Genomic DNA, 21,730 nt, shown 5'->3' on the forward strand with positions numbered 1-21,730 from the left:
ATTTAGGTTAAAATGAGTTATATTCAAGTTATGAGCTTAATGACTAAATTATGGAAAGTTAAAATGTTAGGGGAAAATTTATAGTTTTTTATACTTATGAATTATGGATTAAATTGAATTCTAAAAGTACTTAATTGAATGAAATTATTTGTTTAGATCAAGATAAACCACAATCAGACTTAAATCGAGGAAAAGCTAAAGCTTTGGACTAGTGTTTGATTCTACTTCTACGCCCTAGTTATCGAGGTACGTTCATGTGAACTGTGGTCATTTTAATGTTAGCTAAATTGAATGTTTGCTAATTTGTTTTCATATAAATGAATCTATACATAAATGTATCCATACTGTGATGAATTGACGGATAACGAGTCCCATTTGCACCTTAAGAATTCTTAGGATACAAATGACATGTCATTAGGGTTTCATGTTTCGGGTGCTGGTCTTGAATGTCCTACTGATGAATGAGGTCCTGCATTTGTTACGGATTCTCCACAGCTCATATGAGCAGCATCGTATAGCTTACATTCCGACCCATAGATTGTGTAAGCAGACCCATTCCACAGCTCGTGTGAGCATTGATGTAAAGGAAATGTTACGGTTATATGGAAAGAAACACTATGTGTGAGCATTCCCGAGTACCTGATGTAATTCTAGATGGTTCAATGGGTAAGAAAGGAAATGTGATTGTAAGTATGCAAATAGAATGAATCATGATCTTATGATAACATTGATGAGTTAAATGATGTGTTTATATATGGTAAACTACATACCTTATGGTTGATTTAATTTGTATATTGGGCAAGTGTACTAATTTTTAAGTTTGATGATGTTGTTTAGGCTTTTACTAAGCTTATAGCTTTCGTAATGATTTATGCTTAATCTATGAATTGTATAAATGACATGGTAAGCTATGTTTAGGTTTATATGAGCTTACTAAACACTTTTTTCTTACGTAGTTACTTTCCTTTGTTTTATAGATATTCAGAAGTTGGATCGATTGGAGGCTCATCGGAGAGCTATCACACTATCCAGCAATCATTTCGGTAGTTTTTGTGTATTTTGGCCAAGGTTAATAATGGCATGTATAGGATCTTTGTAATGTATGTTTTGGTATGTTTAAGCTTTTGAGGTTATGTTGGTTTGGTGCACTTCAATGCCTTACCAAGTTATGTCATATTGATCACTTTTAAGTGCTTGTAAATAAGGTTCTTTTGGTATGTTTTGATGGCTTGCAAATGGCTATGTATGGTAGCTAAGTTAACTAGGTTGTGTGTTTGAGATATGATCAATTTGGTTTGGTTTGATTCTTAGTGTTTGATACAATTGTCGTGCCTTTGAATGACATATTGGTTAGGTGATATAGGATGTTTGAGATGACATGTTTAGGTATGTTTGAATGATGTTTGAACCCCTTGAATGTGTTCCCAAATGGTTTGAATGGTTAGGTATGAATTGAACTTGAAATGACTTGATTTTAGGTAAATTTTGGGTTCACTTGGCCTGGGACACGGGATGTCACACAGTCGTGTGTCACTTGTAAAATTTTAATGTTTCAAGTAGTGAGTTACACGGCCTAGCACACGGGCTGACACACAGACGTGTGTGGCAACTTAGAGAGTTACACGGCCATGTGACCCTTCTTAGTGAGTTATATTGGTGAGGACATGGGCTGGGACACGGTCGTGTGTCCCTTGTTTGAATGTTACATGGCCTGGGCTATGCCACACGGCTTGGCCACACGACTGTGTGACCTCTGTTTTCCAATTTTTGCAACTTCTTCTTAAAATTTCTATTTTGTTTCAAATTAGTCTCGAATGACTTCTAAGCTATTTTTAGGGCCTCAAAGGCTTGATTTAGGGACAAAATGCATATGAATGATTGGTTTACAATAAATTGAAGTTATTTTATGTTATAATGTTAAATGGTTTCTGATTGAACGATAATGCTCTGTGACCCTAATCCAGCGATGGAGATGGGTTAAGGGTGTTACACTTTAGGTTTTAGATTTTAATCATGTTCTTGGTATTTACTTTTTGGGAGAAACTAGATTTTGAAATTATTCTCAAATTCGGTGAGGATTTAGCGCTTAAATTCAATACAATTAGGCTTCTTCTAAACTTTACTGTTGAAATTGTTCTTTATGTCCGTTCTATCATTCAAGTTCATATTGTTTACTAGATCCATGAGGAACTAATCCTCTTGTGGGGAATTAGTGAGTGGAGGTATGAATAATTAATTAGTTTGTAGGGATTTCTTAATGGATCAATTGTTCAGTTAAACCCTAGGCCTAACAACCCTAGGAAGTCATCACGGTGCGAATTAACCCAAATTGGTATGGTCTATCCATGATCACCTTAACCTTGAACCGATCTAGGCTGTGAGGTCGGAAGATAAGTAGTTCTTACCAAATCAATACTTTAGTGGACGCATCGAAAGATCCTGCTAGGGTATTGACTAGTTGATTGAACAAGAAAACCAGAGATGACAGTTGATTAAGATTACCCAAGTGAGCTAATCACCCATGCCTAGATTTGATACATATATTCTTATTTGATTTCTTGGTTTTCATTTATTTAATTTTCTTTTATGACTTTTTTTATTATTAGTATAGTTTATTAAAAATCCTTCTTTTAATTCTCCGTACTATAATTCAACTAGAGTATTAACTAGATCTATTTATGCTTAGATTAGAATTAATTTAGTGCTAGCCTTCCTTAGGTACGATCCTCGGAGTACTTACTTGCTCCGTTGTAACTATACTACAATCTGACCCGTATACTTGCGGGTACCGTTTTTTCACATCTTTTGTGCAGGATTTTTACTTTGGACGTTGGTATGTCTGGAGGCAGTCAACTAAGTTCAACCAGCACAGTTTGAACCATTAGAGTTGGAAGTTCGGGAATATACACAACCCAAGTTGTCAATCGAGGAATCACCCAAGCTTAGACTTAAGGTACTTCCCTCTCATTTGAAATAATTTTATTTGGGCAACAGTTCTACTTTGCTTGCATTTATTTCAGAAGAACTAATAGAACACCAAGTTGAGTAGTTGATCAAAGTTTTATAGAAATTTAAAAAGGCGATTGGTTGGACCATAATTGATGTATGAGGAATAAGTCATTCCTTTTGTATGCACAAAATTATCTTAGAGGAGGGTGAACGAGCTAGAATTGATGGGCAAAGAAGACTTAATCCAATAATGAAAGATGTAGTTCGAGAGGAAGTCATTAAATGGTAAGATGCGGGAATTATTTACCTTATCTTAGATAGTTCATGGGTAAGTCCGGTACAATGTATAGAAAAAAGAGTGGAATCACGATTGTAGAGAATGAATGTAACAAGTTAATCCCGACGAGGACAGTCATGGGTTGCAGAATCTGTATAGACTATAGAAAATTGAAAAAGGCAACTTAGAGGATTCATGGATGATTTTTCTATTTTTGGTAATACTTGTGATTTTTGTTTGAGTAATTTGGCTAATGTACTGAAGAGATGTAAGGAGACAAATCTTGTCCTTAACTGGGAGAAATACCACTTTATGGTTAAAGAATGGATTGTCTTAGGACACAAAATTTCCAGAAGAGGGATTGAAGTTAATAAAGCCAGGGTGGATGTAATTGAAAAGTTACCACCACCAGTCACTATTAAAGGAGTGAGAAGTTTCTTAGGCCATGTTGATTTTTACCGAAGGTTTATCAAAGATTTTTCAAAAAATTCCAAGCCTTTGTGTACTTTATTAGAAAAAGACACAACTCTTAAGTTTAACATAGCATGCTTGAAAGCATTTGAAAAATTGAAAAGTCAGTTAATCTCAGCCCTAATAATTATTGCACCAAATTGGATCTCTCCTTTTGAGTTGATGTGTGACACAAATGATTTTGCTGTGGGAGATGTAATGGGTCAAAGAAGAAACAAAGTGTTCCATCCGATCTATTATGCAAGCAAAGCTTTAATAGGAGCCCAACTTAATTACACGGTTACTGAAAAAGAACTCTTTGCAAAACTTTTTGCTTTTGACAAGTTCCATTCATATCTCTTAGGTACAAAAGTCACAGATTTTACTAATCATTCAGCCATTAAATACTTACTCTCAAAGAAAGATGCTAAACTAAGGTTGATTTGATGGATACTCTTTCTCCAAGAATTTGACTTTGAGATCCAAGACAAAAATGGAGTTGAAAATCAAGTAGTTGATCATCTGTCGAGGTTGGAAGAAAATGAGGTAACTCATTCACTTGTTTCATTTAATGAAAATTTTTTAGATGAGCATATCTTTGAGGTAAGTCAAATCCATGAAACTCCTTCGTTTTTCGATTTTGGAAATTATGTAGCATGTGGAATAATGCCTCTTGGAATGACATGCCAACAAAGGAAGAAATTCTTTCTTGATAGTAGGTATTATTTTTGGAAGGAGCCATTTTTGTTTAAACAATATGCAGATAATAGAATCAAGAATTGTGTAGTTGGAAGCGAGATTGATGAGATCCTATACCATTGCCAATCATCTCCAAGTGAGGGACACTTCAATGGTTCTTGCACTGCAGGAAAGATCTTACAAGCTGGATTTTTTTAACCAACGGTGTTTAAGGATGCGTATGCATATGTGAAGAATTATGATTGATGCCAAATGATTGGAAACATATCAAGGATGACCAAGTTTCCCCTGACAAACATATTAAATGTACAATTATTTAACATTTGGGGAATTAAATTTTCTAGGCCCGTTTCCTTCTTTTTATGGTAACAAGTATATCCTAGTAGCGGTTGACTATTTATCCAAGTGGATGGAAGCCGAGACATATCAAGCAAATGATGCTAAGGGAGTCATGCGATTCCTACATAAGCATGTATTTACATGGTTTAGGACTTCGAGAGCTATAATTAGTGATCAACAATATCACTTTGTAAATAAATGTCTTAAGTGGTTGCTTGACGAGTATGATGTGAAACACAGAGTAGCAATTGCAGATCATCCACAAACGAATTCGCAAGTTGACCTTGCAAACCGTGAGATGAAAAGAATCCTTGAGAAGGTGGTTCGACCTAATAGAAGAGATTGGTCTTGAAGGCTCGATGATGCTCTATGGGCCTATCGAATAATTTTTAAGACACCATTGGGAATGTCTCCTTATCGATTAGTCTTTGGAAAGGCATTTCATTTGCCGCTTGAGTTGGAAAATTAAGCCTACTAGGCCTTGAAACAATTAAATCTAGATCTAAAGTAAGCCAGTTAGAGAATAATGTTATAGCTTGATGAGTTGGAGGAACTGATGTTGTTTTCATATGAGAATGTCGAGATGTATAAGGAAAAGACTAAGGATGGCATGAAAAACGTATACAACCTCGAGAATTTAGAGAAGGTCAAAGAGTATTGTTATTCAATTCAAGGCTAAAGTTATTCCTTGTGAAGCTCAAATCCCGATGGACTGGACGTTACACCATTCACAAAGTCTATCCATATGGAGTGGTGGAATTACAAGATAAAAATGGAGGTACATTTAAATTAATGGTCAACATCTCAAGCACTATTGGGATGTTGAATATGTGCGAATTTATAATTCGTTCAATTTAATAGACCTTTGATTTTTCATGTAATTTATTTGAATAAATGGCATATTTAGAAATTCTTTTTCTTGAATTAGTACATGAAATTAATTCCGTCTAAGGAAATTAGAACTTAAGTGGGACCATTTGGAACCCCTCTAACCTTTCCTAGGAATTTAATTTGATGTAATTTTTCGAAGAGAAAATTTCTAAGTAGCCTAAATTTTTTTTTTTATTTTATTGTTTTATTCAATAAGAGAGTCAAGTTGGCCCAAATACTAATCAGTTTATTTTTCTGGGTTCAGTTTAATTTTTCAGTATCGAAAATAATTACAGTTTGGGCTTAAGGCCCAAAATAATGAAGAGGTGAAAATTACCCACTTATTGTCGTCCATATGTCCCCAAAAACCCTAAATTTGCCGCCACATTTATTTCCCTCCATACCTTGCTTCCCAAGCTTCTTTTTAGCTAAATTTTTACTAAAAGTTTGCCGTAATCTACTGCTATATAAACCCCTTACTACCATCATACTTCCCACAGCCAAAAACAAATAAGCCTTAAACCGTAGCCTCCATATTTTCTTCTCCTTGCCGTTGGCCTCCGAACACCAAATTTCCTCTTAAAATTTGTTCTTTATTTCTTTTCAATGCACCTAATCCCTATCGTCGCAACAAACTTTTCCCTTTTTACTGCATCAAATCCCTATTGTTGTCGAAAAATGCCTCATCCTTAGCCAAACTTTGCTATAGCCTTCACTTCCTTTGATACTGCAAAGAAATTAACACCTCAAAGAGTAAAAAAAATTTCTTTTCGTTTAGGAAAAGTTGCCATGTCTCAAAAGGGAATTAGATCCTCAAAGACTTCTATTGAAGATACAATTTTGGGAGCAATGGCAAGATGATTGTGCCTTTGTCAATTCATAAAACAATTGATGCCTTAAAGTGGAATCAATTTTGTGATACACGATCACTGCCTGAAGAGGAATTAGTATGAGAGTTCTATGCCAATTTAACCACGCCAGGTACTTCTGAAGTTCTTGTTCGTAATAAGAAGGTACCCTTTACTTCTAAATCCATTAATGATTTGTTTAACTTACGTGATGTTGAAGAACATGAATACTTTACAATGATGACAAATATCAATTGAGATTTTCTTTAACAAGTACTTAATGTTGTTACAAATTTGAATCCTAATGGATCATAAGAAAATACGGCTATCACTCTTGCCGAAGAGAGTACTTAAAACAAGTGGCTAAGGTATGGTTCTACTTTGTTCGATATAGCTTCATGCTTATCTCACATAGTTCCACCATCTTGATGGAATGAAAGCTTTTGTTGTATGCCATTATGGTTGAGAGGTCTATTTGTTGTATGCCATTATGGTTGAGAGGTCTATCAATGTTGGGAAAATTATTCTCAAAGAAATCCAAGATTGTGCTACGAAAAAGGCAGGAAGTGCCTACTTTCCATCATTGATTACTTCACTGTGTTTGCTAGCCCAAGTCAAACCAAAGGCGAACCTGAAGGGCCGTTATGATCAATGTTGCATAACAAGACATGATCTTGAAAGTGGAGAATGTTGAATAGTTGAACCAGATCAAGCTGAATGAATTGAACGAACCAGAATTTGATGAGTCGTCAACCAAATCTGAACCAGAAGCTGACTTAGTAAATGAAACAAAAGAAGAAAAATCTGAAGGCGAACCAAACAACCCTGAACTGAGAGTGGAACCAAATATTGCTAAATTAGTTGAGCCAAGTGTTAATCCTGAGTTGACCATTCCAATGCCCACTTCTTCAAACACTATGAAGAAATTGAAATTTTCAACTAAGATGAATATATGGAAATTTATGCATAACCAACAATAGGCTTATTGGAAATGTGTAAAAATTAGAGATGATTCCATAAGAAATACTTTTAAAAATATCCCTAACAGTTTCATTCCTGAGTTCCCAGATCATATATTTGGGTCATGGAAAGAAGAGGACGTGAATTCAAATGAGAACGAGAAGACAAAGGAACAAGACAAGGGGTATGATTCAAATTAATAAAGGGTAGAATTTTTTTTTCTTAGTAGTGCTCTTAAGACTTTTATTTATTATAGGAGTATTTTATTTTATGCACAATAAAGTTTAATAATTTGATTTTTATGAATAAACTAAGTCAACACCTTCCATTAGTTTTGTTCTCTAGTAAAGAACATAGTAGTGTGACAATGTGAATGTACATGACTAAGGATTGAATTTTTCAAAAAAGACTTGGTACATAAGAAGTCTTCATGACTCACATTTTTTTTGAGTCCTACTTGGTGTACAGTTTTCATTCACTTAAGCAATTTTCATGACTAATGAAGACATTGCTTCTTTTTGAAGGGTAGGGTACGGGCCGCAAGCTTGTATGAATTTTAATTTTTTTCAAATTTTACACATAAGTATGCTGAAATAAAATAATGCTTAGAAATAATTTTTTGTTAATAAGTTAACTCATATGCAAGTATAATTTTTTATTTTATCAAGCTTTCATTATATGCTAGCTTAGTTATGATATGCTTGTATTTTCATTAGTTTTAATATAGCCTTTTCCATGAAAACATATTCTCCTTGGAAATAGACCTGCATGAAGATTTAAGTCTTTAGAATTGTCTTAGTAACTTTCTTGAGGAAAAATCGTAGGAGGCATAAAAATCTAAATATGATTTAGGCACATTTTCTTTGGATCGTTTGAGCCTTTCAAGCCTACCATATGAATTAAACCCTTGAAACCTTAGTTTGATCCATATAGCCTATTTTATTATTATTTACCCAATAAACCACCATATATTGATCTTTTAAATTTTTATCCTACCTTGCATCTATCTTAACTATACTTGTATTGGTGAAAAAAATTCGAGGGAAAATACAGAAAGATGTACATATTTGATTCAAGAAGAAGAAGAAGAAGAAGAAGAAGAAGAAGAAGAAGAAGAAGAAGAAGAAGAAAATAAAACAAAATCTCTACTTAAGTGTTGAGATGTATTGTTGAGCGTAAGTTTCAAATTAAGTTTGGGGGTGTTAAAACTTTTTAGTAGAAAGACTGTACCCCAAAAAGATCCAAGACAAAGTTAGTGTTAAGATGATTTAGCCTAAAAATCACTTCTCTTTATCCCTACTTTGAGCCTAGCCCCATTACAACCTTATAAAAGACAAGATGATTGTGTCTTTGCCGATTCAGAAGACGATTAATGCCCTCAATTGGAACTATTTTTGTGATGCACGATAAGAGGAGTTAGTTTGAGAGTTCTATGCAAATTTAACTATGCTAGATGCTACTGAAGTTCTTGTACATAAGAAGAAGGTACCGCTAACTTCTAAGTCTAATATTGATTTGTTTAACCTACTTTATGTTGAAGAAGATGAGTACTTTACCATGATGACAAATATAAATTGGGATTTTCTTTAACAAGTGCTTAATGTTGTGACATATCCGGGATCCCAATGGATTATAAGAAAGTAGGTAGTCATTATTGCTGAAGGGAATATCTAAAACTAGTGGCAAAGGTACGGTTCTACTTTGTTCGATATAGTTTCATGCCTATCTCATATTGTTCCACCATCTTAATGGAGCGAATACTTTTGTTGTATGCAATTATAACAGAAAGGTCTATAAGTGTTGGGAATATTATTCTCATAGAGATCTACAATTGTGCTTGAAAGAAGACTGGAAGTGCTTACTTTCCATCATTGATAACTTCATTTTTATTAAGAGCCCCAAGTTAAAACAAAAACAAACTTGAAGGGCTCGTATGTTCAAGGTTGCGTCATAGCCCATGATCTTGAAAGGTTAGTGGAGAATGTCCATGAGCTAAACCCAATTGAACCAAGTGAACCAACTAAACCAGAAACTGGCGAGTCATTGAACAAATTCGAATCGAAAGCTGACTCAGTTGATGAGACATAAGAAGCAAAATATGAGGAAGAATTGAACAGTCTAGAACCTATAAAGGAACCAAAAATCTCTGAACCAAGAGGAGCCAAATGCTGATAAACCAGTTGAACCATGTATTGATCCTGAGTTGACTATTCCTATACCCACCTCTTCAAATACTGTGAAGAAATTAGAATTGTCAATTATGATAGATCTAATGAAATTTATGCATAACCAACAATAGGCTTATTGAAAATATGCAAAAGTTAGAGATGATTTGTAAGAAATACTTTTAAAAATATCTCTAACGGTTTTGTTCTTGAGTTTCCAGGTTATATCTTCAAGTCATGGAAAGAAGATGGGAATGCAAGCGATGATGAAACATCAAAGGAGGAAGACGAGGGGGATAAGTAAAATAAATAAAAGGGGGAATTTCTTATCTTTAGTAATTATTTCTTTATTTTTATTTCCTAGTTAGAAATTTTCTTTTGCATAATAAATAGCAAGCATGAATAAAATAAACTCTATGCCTCTTTGTTAAGAAAAGCAAAGTGATGTGATAATGGGAATGAACATGTCTAGGATTGGATTGCTGAGAAAGACTTGGTACTTAAGCAGTCTTTATGACTCACCTCTCTTTTCTTGCAACCCTACCTGGTGTTCAGTTGTCATTCATTACTTTGTCTTCGCAATGAGGACATTGCTTCTTTTTAAAGGGGGTTAAGGCATTTTGCATGAATTTCTAAAGTATGTTTCAATCTTTTTACTTAAGTATGTTAAAATAAATGAATGTGCAGAAATAATTTTTTTCATAAGTGAGTTCAAATGCAAGTATGATTTTTGATTTTATCTAAGTTATTCTTATGTGTTCTTGAGTGATGGAATGCTTGTATGTTCTTTAGACTTATGTAGTATTTGCTATGAAAATTTGATTTCTTTATTGACATGTGTGAAGGTTTAAGTATTTAGAATTTACTTAGCAACTTTCTAGAGGCGAAATCCTAGGAGGTATAAGAATCTAATATGATATAGGCACACTTTCTTTAGATCGTTTGAGCCTTTCAAGTTTACCTTATTAAATTAACCCTTGAAACTTAATTTTTGAGCTTAATGGCCTGTTTATTGCAAATTACCTACATCATAAGTTGTATTATCATCTCTTTTATTTGATCATGTTCTTTTGCATCTATCTTAACTAAATTTGTCATGGTGATTAAAGTTTGAGGAAAAATAAGAAAAGATGTACATGCTCTTCTCATGTTTAAAAAAAAGAATGAAAGAACAAAGGTAAGTTTGTTCTAAAAAATAAAAAGCAAAGAAAGGTTTGCTCTAAGTCTGAAAATAAGGGTTGAGCATGAGTTCGAAATAAGTTTGGGGGTGTTCCAAAGACCCATTTGTATGAAGGTTGTGGTGCAAAAAGATCCAAAAAAAAGTTAGGGTTAAGATGATTGAACCTAAAAATTCACTTCTCTTTATCCCTACCTTTAACCTAGCCCCATTATAACCTATTAAAAAACCTATTGATTTGATGATTATACCGACTACATTAGTGGAGAGGAATTGCTAAGTTCAACATATAAAGACCAATAATTAAACCTTGTGATTGCTATGTTTAGTTGATAAGGAAAGCATATTGATTGGTGAATATTATAAATGATTTGGAAATGCATGCATACTATGACATTATGTTGTACTTAGTATATAGTTTGGGAAAAATATTTGCATTCGAGCTACTTATTAATAAAAGTTATTTTTGAGCATGACTTTGCTGATGCATGATTATGTGGAAAGACTGATGCTGCTGTATTATATTACAAAATTTGCCTTAGCAAAGCAGTTGTGCTGTCCATGAACATTACTCAGGACAAGCAATGATTTAAGTTTGGGGGTGCGTAAAGTCAAAATTATATAGGATTTTTCTATATATTTTTATCATATCTTGACTTAATAAATATGTTAATCTTGAGTAATTGTTATTAAAATAAGTGAGTTTTACTTAATTATTAATATTGGACATAAATTTATAAAGTATGTGAAATTATGTTTAATTACTTGATTTGTGTACATAGTTTATATTATTTTCATGTTAAATATTAATATGTGAATTTTCATTATGTAGGAGAACCACGGAAGATGTGATTAACATAAATGATGCATGGACATGCACACTTCCACTTCCACTTCATTTAGATGGCAATGCCATGCAAAACTAGGCCATAAGGATGTTAATTTAACCCAGTTAAAGATGTGCTAAAAGATGGACATGCCTCATTAATTATTGGATTGAGAAACCATCCAAAAAGGAGGAATGAAAGCCCAATTTCAGCACAAATAGATGGCTACCCAAGAATAAGCTTTGGGGTATTTAGCTGAAGGTTCTTGAAGTTGGAAAAATATCAGAAATCGGTCCACCAACTTTGTCTTTGAAATCGTCCACCTTATGGCTATTAATAGCATTGTTTTGAATTCAAAAACAAGCAACCAAGTCATCCTCTTTTCCACAATTTGTGGTCAGCCATGTATGAGAGAAAAAATAGGGATTTTGAATTCTATTTTTAGAAAAATCTACCCTTGCCTTCACCTATAAATACCACATACCTTTCCACTTCTCAAATCATCCCTTCATTCATAACACATCCCTCAATACTCATCTCTCATTCATCATTCTCTCTTCCATTTCCCTATTCTTTTCCTTTACATAGCCATCCATCTCTCTTCCTTTCTTTAACCAACAAAGGCTTTGTCAATACCTTTCTTTGGCCGGCCACCTTAGGAAACCCTTAGCAAAAGGAGCACCGAGCAAAATGAAGGAACACATCAGTCAGAAAAGATCTGAAAGGTTGCTGAATTGAATTAGAGTTTACCCTTTCCTCTTGTTATTTAATTTACTTTTGTTTGCTATGCGTTTATTGTTTTTGACATCAATGATGATATTTTAAATCATATTTTCTAGGATGATTATGTTATTTCAATAATATTTATTGATTCATTTTTAACATATTTGTGCCTTAGTCGATCATGTTTTCAATTAAAATCAAGATGTATTTCATTCATACGTGATTGGGTGCATTCAGGTTAGCTAAGTGATCGTGACCAGACGACGACTAGTAGATACATAATCGAAAAGTGTAATGTTCAATTTAGATTATGAAACCCGACTAAATTAGAGGTTCATAATATCTTTAGTTAGCTCTATTATCTTGCATAGTTTTTGGTTTATGTGATTAAATTATTGCAAATGTAAATGTATCTGTGATCTCGCATAAATACAAAGAAACCCTTAGTTTAATATGATCAGTAAAATGCATATTTCATTAAGTAAAAGATTTCAAGAGGACTTAATTTGGTTTCCAAACTCGTGAAAGATAGAGTTGCCATGGAATGTTTTCCGAACATTATTAAGCATGATGAAAATGAATTGATTTGATTAATATAATTATCGTAGCCTATTTTATGTTGATTTTTTTTTTTGTTTCTAAAGCCATTCATTCATACATTTAGATAATTTGCATAAAAATTGCATTAGGGATCAATTTTTGCATCTAGTTAATTTAATTATCAATATAAAAAAATATTGAGTTTCTATATCAAATTGTGATTTATAATTTTGCAATTAATCGATTAACATACACGGTCCCTATGGAGACGATAATTCATTTTACTTACTTATTACTTGAACGACTATGTACACTTGCACAAATCCCGTTACATCTGGCCACATGGCCATGTGACCCCCTATTTTCAGTTTTTGTCATATTTTTCTATTTTGTTTTAGATTAGTCCATATTCAATTCTAAATTGATTTTAGGGTTCCGAATGCTTGATTTAAGTCCTGTTTTAGTATTTAAGCTATGAATAGTGAATAATTACTAATTACTGGTGATTAAATAAATATTTTGGATTGTGATAATGTATTATAGTTTTCTTAATTATTGTAATATCCCGTAACCTTAATTCGGCAACAGAGACGGGTTAGGGGTGTTACAACATGATGAATTATGTTTGTTTGATTATGTCTAGGTATGTGATTTTTAACATGTTATGTATTGGTGATATGAACTATTCAGGCTTAATCATTTTGTATAGTTGGAATGATGAAACAAGACAAAGGAATGCTAATTTTATGTTATGTATGATTTGTCAATTAAATTGACAGGTATGTGATGTTATGTTTTACGAACTTACTAAGCTTTATGCAAGCTTACTCTATTTGGATTTATTCCTTATAGATTGTTGGACTCTTACTGTCGATTGGAACATCATTAGATATCATACTATCCGACAACTCTTTCGATAGCTATTTGTTTTTTTTGGCTCGGCTATAAGTGGCATGTAAATAGGGTTTCGATATGTTTATGTTATTGAATAACTTGGTGATGACTTGTGTCATTTTAGATGTAAACTTGCATTTTGTGTTTTGGTTTCTTGAAATGGTAATTTATCATTTGATGTCTTTCTTGAAGATTTGTTGTTGAAATGACCATTTTACTTTGGTAACTTATGAACTTTGGTTGAAGTATATTTTCATTTGAAAGTTGGGTATAATGTTTGATTATGGCATATGTTATTTGAGACTTAATTGAGGATTGAATAAAGTTAACATGTTGATCGTGCCTTGGTTTGTATAGTTGTTGTTTATGCTTGGATTATGGTGCCAATGAAGGCATATTGGTTAGACACATAGGTCGGATCTGAATTGGCATATTTTGGTACATTTTGAAGAGGTTTATGTGATGGTAATTTCATGGCTTGGTGTGTAAGGAAGCGTAGGTGAAATGGCTTTAGTTTGAAGGTATTTTTGGGTACACGGTTTTGTGATATGGTCTGCCATATGACATAAGCCCAACACTGTTACATAAACGACCATATGGCCTATTAAATTTTGGTGCAGGTTTGTCCACACGGTCATAGTGAGTTACACAGCCTAAGACACGATCGGGTGACCCTTGAGTACACGGTTTAAGTATTGTGACATGAATTGGCACATGACCGTGTTCTTGTGCCACAGGGGCTGAGCTCTATCACACGGCCTGGGCACACAGCCGTGTGACCCCTGTTTTCACTTTTTACTCAAATTTTTGTAAAAGTTTTATTTTAATCCAATATTGTTTCTGGTTTGTTTTAAATGTTCCGTAAACGCGAATTAAGTATCGTTTTGATTGAATAACATGAAAATGATTGTAAATTAATTATTTGGTTATTTTTAATTATTTGTGAATGATGTCAAAGTGTTATAGTTGTAATACCTTCTAGCTCGTGCCGAGCGACCGGATCGGGTATAGGGTGTTACACTAGGCATTTCCTATATCAAGTTCTTAGCCTGTGTTTGTATTTTGAACATGAATTTGAATAAATAGTGTTTTATTGCTGAGCACAAAAAAATTGTAAATAATATATGAATTTATCAATGAACAAAATAAATGATATTTCAATTAGTACATAACACAACATACATGTCTTCTTAAACATTATTGTTGACTTGTAAACTTTAGCTCTTGTGAATAGGATATGCTAGTAGAACTGTACATTAGTTAGACTTCTATATGACATCATATAAGTAAAGATCTTCTCAATTTGAAATTTTATAAAATTAGATCTCTTTAAATATGGTAACTTGATCACACATAAATTCTTCAAATAAAATCATTGAATGATACTCAACAATATCATGTCCATATAAATATGTTAACTTGATCACACATAAATTCTTCATATAAAATCATTGAATGATATTCAACAATATCATATCCATATAATTGTTCCTCAAAATTCTCAAAGAGATATAGAAAGATACACAAATGTGTCAAAATGTGCTAACATATATTACAAATTGTGTTAGCAAAAAGGGCATTGCTAAGAGCAAAAACTGCTCAACCAAATTGGTGCCTGAGGTTTAGGGGCCAGACTAGAAAATTTTTTAGGGGGCCGAAATTAAATTGTAATTTTTATGATAGAAAATATGCAATTCCACCATTTTAATAGACTATATCTTTATAATTTTTAAATGATGAAAACAAATTATATTTTTAAGGGGGCAAAATGTAATTTTACCTTTACTAATTTAAAATTTTAAAAAATTTAAAGGGGCCATATGGAATTTTTTTCATTTTAGGGGGGTTGGGGCCCCTGCTAGCCCCCTAGTTTTGCCACTACTGAGATGGTGGGCACTTCTCCAAGCACTAAATGAAAAACAATAAACACACAAGACACAAGAAGATGATTACATAATTTGATTTCCCTACGTTTACGAAGCCTAACTCGGTGAAAAATATTCACTCTCTTCAACAATTACAAAGTGAACCGACTCAACCACACAACAGCATGATCGTTTCTCTCACCCTTGCACTTTGAAGTTATAATACTCTTAGCATTATGATCACCCCTTGTGATCACAACAAGTAAAACCACAACAATATGTTTCACTATAAAAATAACACTCTTACAAAAACATTCTCTCAAGAATAGATTAAGTGCTTAACACTCAGTATATTTTCCTAGGCAAGTGTCTCAAATATATAGACATTGATTTCGAGTCTTGCTTACAATAGAAGATCTAATACAATCCCAATTAAATAGTATACCACAAGAGTAATATAAAATAATAACATATGAAGTAAAGATGGACTCTTGACATCTCATCAACAGAATCACTATCTAATCCAAAATCCATAATCTAAGGGATTGCCTTGGAGAATTTCGATCCAAATCAAGTAAAAATATTTGTATTCCCAAGGAGAGTGATCTTCCATAATGGGCTCAATATTCACCATTTAATCATAATAGACCAAATATAAAATTCAATAAATTGCCAACACCTAAATATATAAACTTTTTCTACACTTGATGGGTAAGGGAGTGGATACTCCCTCTAATATCAAATTGTTAGTTTCATGTTTTTCAATAAATTACATAACCATTTAGTAGCAAAGTGAATCAGAATTGACGGTGTGATTGAAACATATGATTGATACTAGCAATGTTCATGAATAATATGAATATATTTTTATAAATGAATTTAAAAATTATTAACAAAGAGAGGTGTAGATATTTTAATATCCATACAAACATGTGCGAAGATTGAGAAGGCAATCCCTGCATTTAATCTACTATATTACCATCCATGCTTAAAATACAAAAAAAAAAAAAGATCCGCATGAAGATAATTAGTTGGAGGTGGTGTTTTAAGTAACAATGTGAACCATTTGAATTAAAAATAATATTATAAAAGTAAATAATAAAATCAGATACAAATTTTAATTATATTAGAAAAATCAAAATACCTTTTAGATTCAACTTTTTCCTTTGGAGCAACGTCAATCCATTAATTATATCAATGTGCATTTATATTCTATGACATATGGATTAAGAGTGAAATATCGAAGAGAATGAATTTAGAGTATGAGTAGGATACGATATAATTGTGTCTAATGCAGCTACATTATTTATTTAAATTCCTTTTCCATACTCATGTACATATTATATATGCAAACTATGCAAGTGAAATAAGCCTATTAAAATTAAACAATAGAGTATGATGAAAGAATAATGAAGGTTATTTGTGAAAGCCTTTGGTCTTGATTTGGTCTACAGATATAGGTCCAGAAAGTCAAATGATTTGGTTTTTAGGGGTTTGAATTCTATAACTCTGAATGATAGGCGACTTTTTCACCAAAAATGGTCAACAGAGATGGTCAGAGTTTAGGGCAAGTGGTCCCAATTAATTTGTGCATTAAACTTGATGAATTACCACCTTAATTTGTGTTTATAATATTATCTCTTTACTGATACGGGAAATACTATATATTATAAATCTGACAAAATCAGTAGAATAGAAGCTCTGGGAATGGAATAGAAGCTGAATTTTGGGATTCTGAAACACTTGCATAGGAACTTTATAGTACTTTAATATTATAATATTTATGTATTATATTTCATCTTATTGAATTGTGTGTATTGGGAGTTGGTTTGGGTCCATGTTTCTATATAAGAATTCAACCAAAGACCATAAAATTATTATACGTTTTTTTGGGTATCTTTTGTATCGACTTCAAACTGGATAGGCAAAAATAAATATATCATGGGGTTTGCATTAACTTTTTTTGAAGATATTAGTTATGTTATTATCCCCAGATTCATATGCTGATTTTTTCAGCTTCTATTGAGATTCTTCCATTTGGATTAATCAAATCCTTAAATTTGGTTCTGAGTAAGGTACAAGTAATTTAAGAATTGGATTGTCTCTTTCTCTTGAACCAAATCTATTTTTCTTGGTAATTATTTATAGTTAAAAGTAAGAGTAAGTTTCCCAAATTGCCATTCCTTCACTTTTGTGGGTTAATTTTATAAGATGTAATTTTTAAACTTTAATTTAATCTTTAGAGTGTTGATATTATTCAGACTTTTCTATCAATCTAATTAACTTAAGTATTATATGTTCGTTTAAAGTTTGATATAAAACATACAGATAAAAATTTAAACATACATGTACGTGTAAACAATTTGAATATAACATATACAAAAATTAATCTTCCTAAATTTTAATAACTCCTGTTTTTCTTAACACAATATATCCAATTTGTTATTTGTACATATTGTAGGTTCACGAATTTTATCCATATTGAGGACTTGTGATAAAATTAACCCCTTCTTTGTTTTAGTCAGCCAAGAGGATCCTCGCAAGACACGTATAGCGACACTGGTTTTAAAAGTCACCATAAAATGCGGCTGATTCTACGGAGAGAAGAACCCTCCTCAGGAAGCATATATTGGCTTCAAATTAAGTGAAAACTTAAACTCTCAACTTCCTGTCTTTGAGCTCATAATATATCCCTTCTTTAAAGTTTAGTTGTTTCTTTAAGGTTTCCTTCACTGTCAAGCTCTCCGTTTTCTTTCCTTCTAGGGTTTTTTTAACATAGAAAAGAAAAAGGCAAAAAAAAAAAAAAAAAGAATGAAAGAGAGAAGTGAATCTGATAAAATGGAAGAAATAATGCTTCCAGGGTTTAGATTTCACCCAACTGATGAAGAGCTTGTTGGGTTTTATCTTAAAAGAAAAGTACAACAGCGCCCTCCTTCAATGGAATTTATTAAGCAACTAGACATTTACAAATATGATCCATGGGATCTTCCAAGTAAGTTAATACCATACATACATACAAATATGTTTTTAGTGTTTAAAGCTCTTATATAGTGTGGAATCTAACATGGGTTCGTATTTTTTTATGAAGAAATGGCGACCACCGGAGAGAAAGAGTGGTATTTTTACTGTCCTAGGGATAGAAAATACAGAAACAGTGCAAGGCCTAACCGAGTAACTGGTGCAGGGTTTTGGAAAGCCACTGGCACTGACCGCCCCATATATTCCTCAGAAGGCAACAAATGCATTGGCTTGAAGAAATCTCTTGTTTTCTACAAAGGTAGAGCAACCAAAGGGGTCAAAACTGACTGGATGATGCATGAGTTTAGGTTGCCTTCTCTTGCTGACTCCGCTCCTCCCAAGATATTCTTAGAGAAAACCCTTCCTCCCAATGTAAGTACGGGTTTGAATCCGAAAGCTGGTGTCAATCAGTGATTAGTTCACCTCTTTTATTGTTATATATCAATCATTGTATATATATTTCAGGATGCATGGGCGATATGCAGGATATTCAAGAAAACCAACTCCACGGCTCAAAGAGCACTTTCTCAATCGCGGGTTTCTCAAGTACCTGAAACATCATCATCATCGATATCTGAGGTGCCTAGCATGCCCTTGACTGCAAAAACCAGTTTAAACCTTAATGTTGACCTGCTGCAGACATCCAATGGTGCATTTTCCAGTTTAGACTTTGTCCCTTACAAGCCTCCTCAACATTCAATGTCAAACGGGGACCTCACTAGTCTTGTTTTTACACCTCTTGACCATACCTCAACAGATTCCAGAGCTGTTGATGTTACTTCCATGTTGCTAAACATGTTATCTTCCATACTTGGAGATCATTACTGTGGTAGGGCCACAGATGGTTTACATTTTGGTGGCGGCTTCACAGGGACATTGCCACATGAGCTGCAAGGGAACAACATGATGAGTGGTGGAGACCATGAAAGTTCCCTATTTAAAAGCTTGAATGTTGGAAGCCATGGTGATGATCAGTGGGGTGGTGTTAGGTCCATTGGTTTTCCCATCAGTATGCCTTTGCCTATGAATGTTATGGGAGATGCTTGGAAGCCAAGCCTAGCTTGGGATTCTTCATGTCCTAGTGAGATGTCAACAAGTTTTTGCTCCACCAAGTGTTATACTTGATGTAATTGATAATACTGTGAAAAGTGTTTTTTCCAGTTTAGAAATTAGCCAGCAAGTTCTTGTTAGGAAAAAAAAATATGTTTTAAAATGTAGAGTCCTTTTGTAGGCATATTAAATCATTTCATTATATATTTTGAGAAAGGAAAATTTTGCAGTTATAGTATAAGGTCTTAATTAGTCAAATACATCACATAAATTAATGTATGCATGCAACACTCACATTTAAACATTAAAAAGAGTAGTCACTTCCACCAATATTTACACACACATGTATGTTGTTAATTAAACAGGCAGTAGTACAAACCGTTAAGATATTTAACAACTTAAAACGAGAACAAAAAGGTGTCCATTTTCTGACTTCCATGAAGTCAAGTGGACATCATCTCTAGTTCTTACTTTAATTGATTGTTACCAAATGTTGAAGCTTTGCAATATCATCCAGCCATGGTTTAAAGATCCAATTTCAGCTTTCGCAGTTGCCAAGGAGAATGCGACCAATGTTTTAGTCCTGCATTAAGCATAGTCTCATTTCCCCTTCCAGTCCTGAAGCAACCAACAGTATTTCTCGTATATCCTAGAGCTTGGAATTCAAGTATGTTGTAGCATTAGGATTGTAACAACTCGGTTTTTAATGGTATCGGAAAATACGGTTTTAGAATCACATTTCTGTAAACCGAGTCAATAAATATAAAATAAAAATATTTACAGGGTTAATATTAAATTATAATAAAGTTAAATTAAGTAATTTAACTGAGAAATTAATTAATTAAAGGTCATGAGCTAATTTGTAAAAGTTCAATAACTATTGAGTTTTAATTAAGAAAAAATTAGGAACATAAATAGCAATTATCCAAACAGCCAAAATAGTTATTTAATCATTATATATCTGGATGTTAATGGTTGTTTCCACTAGCTTAATTAATATGATTATTAGTATAATAAAGCTTAATAAACTAATTAATTAAAGATAATTAACATATAACCTTTATATCAAAGCCAAGTTAGTGGATGAAAGATGAGTATCCATCTTCTTCCCTCGAAGAATAAAATCGAGAGAAAACTCCATTTTTGGAGCTTAAGCTTCAACAAGCAAATTTTCAAGGTAACTAAGCTCTTTTTGTGTAATTTTTTTATAAAATTATTATTATGAGAGTTTGATTTAATTAACTCATATATCAATTTGTTCAGTTGTTGAATTTTTAGCAAGCTGTCATTGTTAAGAAATTGCTGAATTAGGCTTGAATTTTATAGATATTAAGCGTAGATCATGATAAAGACTAAATTGTAAAGTTAAATAAGCTTGTCAGTTGAATTTGTAACATTAGGGAACAAATTGATAAAATTGAAAATCTATCATGAAATTATGTCATGAATAGGAAGTATGGGGTCCCTATTAAAAGAATGTAAAATCGGATCTTGATCTAAAGCTAGATATTGAAAAAATATGCATATCCCGAGTACAAAGACTAAATTGAATAAACTGCAAAATATGTTTGGCTTTGTATTTGAATGTAAATTGAATGAGATATGATATGATTTTATTTATTGAATTATTGAACATAGGCAAAGATGGCATTGAGCCGTCAAGAGGGAAAGGAAACGCGAGAGTCGTTGACGAGTGACGAGAGGATTCAGTTTGTACTTTTATGATTCGAGTAATATATATATATAGACACACACACACAAACATGCATGATTGTGGCATATTATTTATTAAGGTAAGATGATTAATTATCTTATGACTTGATTCGTGATTGGTGAAACTGAATATTGAGAAATTTGACTGACTTGAATAAAATAAAAATAACTAAGATCTAAATTGATAAATTTCATATATTATGAATCAATGATAGAAATGGTATAGAACAAAGGTGTGGAATATGTGATGATATGAATTTTATAATAACAAGTTATATGAATTGATTTGTGTCTACAATATTGAATGACATTGAATATCTTGAATTTGACCTGAACTAAATATAGTATAAAAGACTGTGAGATTAT

General features: G+C 32.8%; 1 protein-coding gene across 1 annotated transcript; it reads left to right on the plus strand.

Annotated features, from left to right (window-relative positions):
• The first annotated feature begins 18,394 nt into the window (after nt 1-18,394).
• Nucleotides 18,395-19,807, plus strand: LOC105781857 (protein FEZ). The gene is made up of 3 exons (XM_012606382.2): nt 18,395-18,575; nt 18,672-18,973; nt 19,067-19,807. The coding sequence occupies exons 1-3, from the start codon at nt 18,395-18,397 to the stop codon at nt 19,724-19,726; spliced, it is 1,143 nt and encodes a 380-aa protein (XP_012461836.1). The 3' UTR covers nt 19,727-19,807.
• Nucleotides 19,808-21,730: the final 1,923 nt, after the last annotated feature.

Source organism: Gossypium raimondii, chromosome 13 (genome assembly GCF_025698545.1).
Source record: "Gossypium raimondii isolate GPD5lz chromosome 13, ASM2569854v1, whole genome shotgun sequence".
NCBI lineage: Eukaryota > Viridiplantae > Streptophyta > Magnoliopsida > Malvales > Malvaceae > Gossypium > Gossypium raimondii.